At 38.1% G+C, this 9,312-nt stretch overlaps 2 protein-coding genes across 2 annotated transcripts; one reads left to right on the top strand and one right to left on the bottom strand.

Annotated features, from left to right (window-relative positions):
* Positions 1–1,356: 1,356 nt before the first annotated feature.
* On the bottom strand, positions 1,357–2,234 carry fahd1 (fumarylacetoacetate hydrolase domain containing 1). Its single transcript, XM_042085034.1, has one exon. It carries the CDS (start codon positions 2,153–2,155, stop codon positions 1,499–1,501), a length of 657 nt encoding a protein of 218 aa, XP_041940968.1. The 5' UTR covers positions 2,156–2,234; the 3' UTR covers positions 1,357–1,498.
* Positions 2,235–2,463: 229 nt separating this feature from the next.
* On the top strand, positions 2,464–6,096 carry hagh (hydroxyacylglutathione hydrolase). Its single transcript, XM_042085025.1, has 9 exons — positions 2,464–2,617; positions 3,680–3,855; positions 3,993–4,057; positions 4,332–4,449; positions 4,559–4,667; positions 4,787–4,890; positions 5,457–5,558; positions 5,638–5,717; positions 5,807–6,096. Exons 1-9 carry the CDS (start codon positions 2,548–2,550, stop codon positions 5,904–5,906), a joined length of 924 nt encoding a protein of 307 aa, XP_041940959.1. The 5' UTR covers positions 2,464–2,547; the 3' UTR covers positions 5,907–6,096.
* Positions 6,097–9,312: the final 3,216 nt, after the last annotated feature.

The raw sequence follows: 9,312 nt of genomic DNA, 5'->3' as shown, positions 1-9,312 counted from the left end.
TGTTGCATACTTAATATCAGGTTACATACACCACTCACTCATACTTCATGCAAGTATGATGATGGGTCTAAAGGATGATGGGTCTTGAAAACAGAGAAGGTACAGAGAAGTTTTGTAATTGAATATCTAACAGATGTTACACACCTGGGAAAATGGGGTCGTGGAGAGGTCATACTCTTGTGGGCCATACTGTCATATGCTATGGACCCTTTCAAGAGAGTTCCATTATCAGCATCATAGTTGGCCCCACAAGGCTTCCTTTTTAACATTCCATATGTTATCTTAATGCAGAGGAAGTAGATTGGGGCCCAAATAGAACGTTCAAGCATTGTTTTTGTTTTTATTGTTGAAAGGGTCTATAGAGTAAGAGGGTGTAAAGAGGGAGCAGGGAGGGAGCTAAAATACAGTCTCTGGGCAATTGCAAACCCATTATAATCCACTTTTGTAATATTTTGAATCAACACAGAGCCTTTAGAATTATATTTGAAATCATGCCATATCAATGAGTTTAAAGTAGCCTAACGCTTACAAGCAATCAGCTTTCATAAGACTGGAAAATTCCTCTGGCATATTTTAAGCTGAATGTGCATCATAGTGTCAAGCCGCTTCTAATTCCTGCAATTACATTGTATAGCACATTCATCATCAGAGTGGCTGTGATGAAATAGGACTGTAGGTGGGTAGGCCTGAGGTTTTATCATGCAGCTACTTTGGGACAGAAGTCAATCATGCTTGTACCTGAACATACCAGAGTTGAGTTCAAGGCTCAAAGGGAGTCACAGGGGTGCGTTGAACACTATATTGTTGGCTTTCTTTTCCAAATGTATTCCGACTATGATGAATCTATGTAAATAGGTTTCATTTTCTTTTCAACTTTTCATGTTTATCTTTCATCCATAAATTACTGCTGATAGATCTTCTGACACCAACCAATGTTGCGACCAAACATGTAGAAACCATAGTACAACGGTACAAGACGTTTTGATTTAGAACCTGCCATATCATCAGCAATTGGAAAGCACTGTACTGCCCTCTTCTGGCCACTTACTGTAGACGTTTAACACCCAAACAAATATTCAATCTGCAATGTAAAAGCAAACTATTTGCTATTGCAGTGTTAGCCAGTTGCATGTGATGCTTCACATAATCCATCTAATAATAAATCGAAAATCTTTTCACATGTCTCTCTCTCTCTCTCTCTCTCTCTCTGTGTTGGCAAAGAGAAATACTGACCTTAACAACTGTGTCTGCTGATCTCTTTACACTGCTTCAAGTGGAACCATAGGCCTACAGTCTTGCCATTTAGTATTTGTATGAGGGGTGATTGTCAAAGAATGCACTTCTTGACCACAGGTGTACATATTTTGTATTTGGTATAATTTTATTTGTAGGCTATTGTTAAAATCCAAGATGTCAAAGAAAGCTTATGGCTAACTGGACCCATACAACTGAAAACACATCAATGGGCTGCATGGAACGTGCAGGGTGAATTTCAGTTTCATAACCTGTCCACTTTGAAAGACATGGTGACAATGCCCTCTATCCCTGCCTCTATCTCATCGTGTTCCTGGACGCTGGACACCCCCTTGGGAGTTCCGGTGAGGATCAGATCTCCCTCTTCCAGGGATATAATGTCACTGATGTAGTTTATGAGGTATGGTATGGAAAAAATCATTTGCGATGTGCTGCCATTCTGCCTCATCTGGTCATTCACCTTTAACCACAGTTTGACGTTCCCTGGGTCAGGGATCTTGGTTTTGGGAATGAACTCACTGACAGGACAGGATGTGTTGAAGGCTTTGGCAAGGGTCCAAGGTAGACCTTTGGACTTGCAGTCGTCTTGAACGTCTCGCGCAGTCATGTCTAAGCAAAGAACATAGCCGGCCACATGGTCCATCGCAGATTCTCGGGGAATCGCTGTTCCTGCTTTGCCAATGACCACCCCCAGTTCAACTTCATGATGCAGATTGCTTGAGTATGCAGGCACGATTATTGGGCTACCCTCTCTCAGGTATGCCGACGGTGGCTTCAGGAAAAGCACCGGCTCAGTTGGAATGGCGTTTTTAAGCTCTTTTGCGTGGTCTGCGTAATTCCTCCCAACACAAATAATCTTTCGCCCCCATTCCCAAAAGCGTGTGAGGTTTCTTGAAGTCATACTTCCTCCGATAAAGTGTGAAAGACCAGTTTGCTGCAATGACCTTTGAACGATGACAGCTTAGGCAACAACGCAATGAAGTACGGCATACGAAAGTAGACAAAATTCATTGTAAATAAACAATATGGCTTAAGTTTATAGAAGTAAATGCTTATGGAGAGTCACTATTTTCTATACTTAACGCAATAGTATATTGAGTATTAATTTATTCTCTATCAATAATGTTTTCAGTTTACTGAATATTTTATTAACCGATTACGTAGGCCGCGCCCTACATTCGATTGGTTATACCTGGGGTCAAAGTTGAAAGAAGGCTGGACTGTACTTAAAACGGAACTTTCTGCTTCCTCTTGTACTGTTACCATATATTCGACAACAGCTGTCATATTGCTATGTTATACAGGTCACTGTTGGCGAGTGCGTGCACTCTCGGTGTTTTTGGAGCTGCTACGTATAAATTTGGTATGTTACTTAATGGCCAAGATTTTCTTTCAGCGATGCACTGTCACCGTCTCCCCTTCTTTCTTTTTGTTATCTATTGCTTACTTAACTTAACGCAGTCTTGTTATTTACTGTACAGTTAACTTACAACTAGTCTATTGCACTGAACTAGAGTGAACCAGTTAGCACCAGGGCACTGAGTCAGTCATCCTCAACTCTTCTCAGGTGTCACAAATGTTACATATGCTGTGACAACAGCAACACAGGATGAGCTCTGTTAAACGTTTTACCACAATTACTGATTGCGAAGATGTTCCCAAGCTAATCGTAGAGCTCTTGCGTGTTTATATATAATGGTCCAGCGCCAGATTGATGGCATGTGGCAAAACAGGAACACAAAAGTGCTTCGAAAGATGTAGAACATCTGTCTAACTTGTGCCACAGCACTTCTATCTCTTCAACTTTAATGTGTGCCGCTGTGTCGTTTCTGACAGTTGTCGAATCTAGGAGGCACGTCATTTTCACAGCTGACTGACCGCTACTTAGATATTGTATAATGCGTTGAAAATTGTGCAAATTCATTGAATTAATGTTTTGCTATTACATTTTACATATAACACCACATAGCCGTATAGCCTAGGCCTACTATGGATACATGATGTTCACTTTAGAACAAAAGGTAATCAAAGTGAGTATTTGCCAATCTGACTCCTTATGACTGGTCAAAAGCAGCAGTCTAGATAAAACGAACAAGCGCACACTCGGTAAAATGAGGCCATAGAGGAATAGTCATGTTTAGGCTGAACTGAGCTTCGCCAAAGGGGGAGACAAATACCTATTGGAGTAATAGTTACGTCTGCATAAATGGTGAAGGTGTAAACCAATGGTAAATTCAGTTCAATGCTTTTCATACTCAAAGAAAGTAGCCTAAACTATTATCCTTCAAATAGGCAACATGTCATTATTGTGGTCTAGCATGTGTTTTGGTTTGGTCTAAAATTGAATTATGACATTTAATTTCCTGGAGTGCATTTCATTAGATAGTTATCTTTTTTTTAAACCATCGTTGTCTCTTTCTTATAGCTCCGCCTAAGATACAAGCAGCCGCCCTCAGTTCAGTTGTGAGAAAATCCTCTATTGTGGAACTAACTGACATGAAGATTGAACTACTTCCAGCACTCTCAGATAATTATATGTACCTTCTCATTGATAAGGATACAAAAGAAGCAGCCATTGTTGATCCTGTGGAGCCAGTAAAGGTACACACAGAGACTTTATGAGAACTTGTTTTGGTACACACCTACACACCAGTGAACATACAAACATATTCAGATGTCCTATGTATTGGTTGCTGATTATTGACTGATCCATGATATACTTATTTTATTGCTGTAAGGTTGTGGACGCGGTAAAAAAGCATGGCGTGAAACTTAAAACGGTCATGACCACACATCATCACTGGTAAGTCATCATTTTTAAAGTACCTTGTTAAAAAACATCTGTAAAAAAAATAGCCTCAAAAGCATCTGCAAAATACGACTCAATACAATTTTATAATTGAAATTGAAAATTGAAAGTGACACTGAGTGCACATTGCCTTGCCAGACCTTTCCTGTATTATTACAGAGCTGGCTATTGTTGGAGATGGGAAATGTATGTATGTATGTATGTATACATACATACATACATACATACATACATACATACATACATCATGGGTTTTTTTTTCACATAGGGACCATGCAGGTGGGAATGAAAGAATGGTAAAACTGGTTCCGGGGCTGACAGTCTACGGAGGGGATGACCGAGTGGGTGCCTTGACCAATAAAGTGAAACACGACAACACATTCAAGGTATGTCTCTTCCAGGTACCCAACCTGCCCTGTGTTCATTTGTGTGGAGGCAGGGTGTTACTTTCCAATGTAGATGTATTCAATGGTTTTGTCTCCTCCGTTCTTGCAGGTTGGCTCACTCAATGTTAAATGCTTGTTCACTCCATGCCACACTACTGGACACATCTGCTACTTCGTGACCAAGGAGAACAGCACTGAACCACCAGCTGTTTTCACAGGTTCGTCCTGCATTTAGTATGGCTATTCTTGATAAACACAGACAATAGCATGTGTTGTTTTACCTGTCATTACAAAATACTCCTACAAAATACCTGGTACTTGTTTTATGTCTGTTCAGGAGACACCCTGTTTGTTGCTGGCTGTGGGAAGTTCTTTGAGGGCACTGCAGAGCAGATGTACAAAGCACTGATTGAGACTCTTGGTCAGCTCCCTTCTGAAACGGTAAACATACCTATCTTTAACTGCATTACTTGTAAATCAGAGTTGACAATCGGTCAATAACTTCTACATGGCTGAGGGAAAGATGCTTGTCCACTCTCATCAGCCTATATTTTAGGAAATATCTGTCAAGTAGTCCTAATTGCCAACCTTTAGTCAACAGTACATCCATGTCTGTTTTGCATTTGTCACACCTGATGCTCAAGAGGTATTTTGAAGGATTGAGTACTGTGGGTGTATGGGCATCGCATATTAATGAAAGAATTGGTGAAATAGTACACCGACCTTTCTTGTTGTGATATTTAAGAGTTGAAGTCCATAGTTTAGAAATGGCCACCTATCCTTTGACATGTACTTGATAGATGTATGTAATTCTTAAGATGTATACTTCATATGAACATATTTGAGTTGACTGGTATGTTAACGTAAAATATGTAATGGATTAGTATATTGTGCATTGATTTGCTTTTAGTATTTCATTGTGCATTTGTTCTTATTTCAGCTTAATAATTTGATTTTGGAAATTAATCATATCCACACTGTAACTAAATAACTTCTTTGAATGTCAGCGTGTATTCTGTGGTCATGAATACACTGTGAACAACCTGAAGTTTGCACGCCATGTGGAACCAGATAATGAAGTAATTCGGAAAAAGCTTGCCTGGGCCAAGGTAATTATCTCTGACACAAGTTGAGCCGATTATGACCAGAAACGTTTGAAATTTAATTCAAAATACTTTTATTTATCAGGAAAAATGCTTAAATGGAGAACCAACCATCCCATCAACCTTGGCTGATGAATTCTCGTTTAACCCATTTATGAGAGTACGGTAAGGAGTAGTCCATTCTCTGAGATGTCTTGAAGAAAGTGTAATGTCTCTTCTGGTTATGCTGATCATTCTTGGTCTTTGTCGACTAGGGAGAAGTCAGTCCAGGACCATGCAAAGACTAGCGACCCCATTGACACAATGCAAAGCATTCGAAAGGAGAAAGACAACTTCCGTGTCCCCAAGAACTAAAGCCCAAAAAGCCTTCCATGCCACAGTCTACTCTGTTATTACTACACTACATACCAGGAGTATCAAAAGTTACTTCTGACAATAACAAAGCTATTTTAGCTTACTTGCTTTTCTTTTTAAATGCTGTTTCTCTGTGGCATCACTGGTATTTGAAACATGATTTGGTTCATGCAGCGTGTACAGAATGATATGACCTGTAAATGTATAACAAAAGATATTTTAATATTGCTATGGTCTTAAAGTTGGAAACCCGATGATGGGTAACCACCTAAATGTTATAAAATGACAAGAAAAGCAGGGAATTTTCATTTTGAGCAATGTAGGCTATAGGCCTAACTTCTGCTATTTGTGTGTAAAGCAATAGCTTTGTGGTACTATTTTGTTTATGTAAATCTGTTATACGATATGCACAGTTTTAATGTGGATTAGGTATGTTCAAGATGCAATACTGTTTCATCCTTTGCTTTAAAGAGTTAGATTTACACAGAATTATTTAACTTTTTTTCCCATCACTAACAGCATTCATGTCAAATCTTGAAATGTTATCCAGCAGATTTTGCACTTTTCGTTCTTAAAAAAAATGTTGTTTTGTCAACATTATAAATTATGTAATAATTATTTAGCATTGCATAGCCTATATAAAACTGTTAAGCAGCACAAAATGTCAGTTCATTCTTATTGGCCCTTGGCTGTCCTTTTGAGAAAAAACAACAGATGAGGTACACAACTTGTGCAATAAGGTGAATTGTGCTAAGCTGATTTTGTAGGTCTAGTCCGGCACCCAAATGCCATAATTTAGGTGAACCTGGTTTTGTCGGTTAAAGTTTTTTTTTTTTTGCTGTTTCTTGCTGTCAAGGGGTAACTCAATAAGATTAGAGAGGGTGCCCGGTGATATCCCTTGGGCAATTCTCGATATTAAGCCTTTCTTGTCCAATGTGTTGAATATAAGGCGAGGCACCACAGGTGAATAGGGTAAAAAAATTAACTAGCAGATATCACTATGAAACTTTCCCAGTTGATTACTTACATTAATATGGAAAAGAAATGTATTACAAGTTATCTGTAATATAAAGTTTAAATATGCAAATTAAGCATAATCTAATTAAATATGTGCTGATTTGCATAAACTAAAAAAAAAACTAAAATCGGAACATTGGATGATGCCAGGTTCAAAATTACTTTTTCATTGTGTTGACATATTAGATGAAAAGTCTTTTACACAGGGAATTTTAGATATCTCTTTTATTTATTCCGTAAATCAGAAAATACTGCCAATAGCCTTTAAAAAAAAAAAAATTTTCGCCATGTTTTTAGGAATAAAATGTAATATAAAAAGGCTAGGAATAACATATCAACAAACCCCTCTGTAGAAGCCTTCTAAATATAGTTAGGTATAAGACTGGAAAGTTTGGTGTATGTAGGTGCTTCTGAAGTGCCGATTTCATTCTCAGAGTGGGAGAGGAAACTAATCCACGGGTGCTACGTGCTAGCATCTCTCAATAGCACGTCTCTTAGGTGTGGATGGAGGTTTACCAGAGACTTTCTAATGAGGAGTCACAACACTCAAAAAATCCTCCATAGAAATGCATGGAGTTAGTTTGTAACGCCAATATGGCAGTTGTCTACACATATCCGACCCCTTTCATGTGTTGTGATCTCACTGCTGGAGCAAGGTTGGTGTTGTGAAGTCTTGCGCACGCCGAAATAGATGCCCGATAAGTGCCCAAAAAGTGCTACAATATGGCTGCTGAGTAGAAGGACTAACTGCATGTATGCTATGTAAATGATTAGTTAGCCTAAACTGCCCTCTTTTAGCTGATTTCTACAGGGTGTCTGTTCTACTGTTCTAATCCTATGTATAAAATATACATTTATTTTTATTCTTTATTGCAGTAGTAGTCTATGCTCAGAGCCTAAACTCGTCATTCAAAAAGAGAATATTCATTTTTAAGTAGGCTATTGAAGTATATGGGGCCTGAAGCGAAGGAATACTTCAGTTGGAAATTCAACTGCCATTTGAAGAAAGATTCATTGATTCGTTACTAAGCCCAACCAGTCTACCAGAAAATGTCAAACTTGCACCAAACTACATTTTGGAGATGATCAGACGTGGCTGCAAGAGTGAAAATCCTTGTAGCTCTAACAGATGCAGTTGCCAGGTTAATGGTGCCTTGCACAATATTCTCTGCATGTTTTAGGGTAGGATGAGCCAGAACTGAACAATTATCAGAACTACTGTAATACTAGGAATAGTGTACATATTCAGAATTATTACAAGCAATATCTGAAATTATAAATTCATTATTTGACATAGAAAAGGGTTACATTTTCCCAATTTGAATGCATGAAGTATTGTCTGAATAACTATCACACTGCAAACTGTATTTTAGTACATTCTATTTGAGTTGATTATTTGCTTTTCCTATTTTTTTTTTCTTCATGATTTTGGCACATATGGCTTTAATGGTTAATGTAGGACATTGCCCAAGGGATATCACACTGGGCACCCTCCTAAATATTAAAGAGCCACCCCAAGTCAACAAGTCTAAGCAAAAATGAATAAATAAATAACCCACAAAAACAGGTCTGACCCCATGGCTCCCTGACTGGCATTATCTGAAATATAGAAATTCATTAATTCACTTAGTAAAGGGTTAAATTGTCCAAATTTGAATGTACTGTCTGAAAAACTATCACACAGAACATTGTATTTTAGTACATTTTAATTGAGTTGATTTGCATTTAATATGAGTATGCCTACTCATCTTGAAATTAGAGGTATATCCTATTTCATGATTTTGGCACATTGGGCTTTTTCATATTTAAACATGAAATTACAGAAAACTTGTAATACAAATTTCCTGTGTAAAAGACTTTTCATCTAATATGTAAACACAATGAAAAAGTAATTTTGAACCCGGCTTCATCTAATGTTCAGATTTTTTCTCTGCCTAATTTGCATATTCAAACATTAAATGTCAGATAACTTGTAATACATTTTTTTTCCATATTAATGTAAGTAATCAACTGGGGAAGTTTCATAGTGATCTGTTTAATATACAAAATTGCCCAAGGGATATCACTGGGCACCCTCCTAAATCTTAGAGATACCCCTGGTCTACAAGACCAGGTCTGACCCCATGGCTGCCGGACTAGTCTAACCAGACTCAGGAATCAGCTTGTTGGACTGGTGTATTGTCATGAACAGATAATTTCTAACTTTGGTCATGAATATTTCCGAGTTGAACTTTGAACCTGAACCAGAACTAGAAACATGATTATGTTGAGGGCGCATGTAATTGGCACAGAACTAGAATACACTTTCAGTTGCAGACAGACGTGTAAATTCATGCTTATGATAAATTTGCGGTGTGATCTCTATGCACTCTGTTGACAACGTTAAAAA

This window comes from Alosa sapidissima, chromosome 3, assembly GCF_018492685.1.
Source record: "Alosa sapidissima isolate fAloSap1 chromosome 3, fAloSap1.pri, whole genome shotgun sequence".
Taxonomy (NCBI): Eukaryota; Metazoa; Chordata; class Actinopteri; order Clupeiformes; family Clupeidae; genus Alosa; species Alosa sapidissima.
The sequence above is the reverse complement of the archived record's forward strand: the minus strand, read 5'-3'. Positions and strand labels throughout refer to the sequence as shown.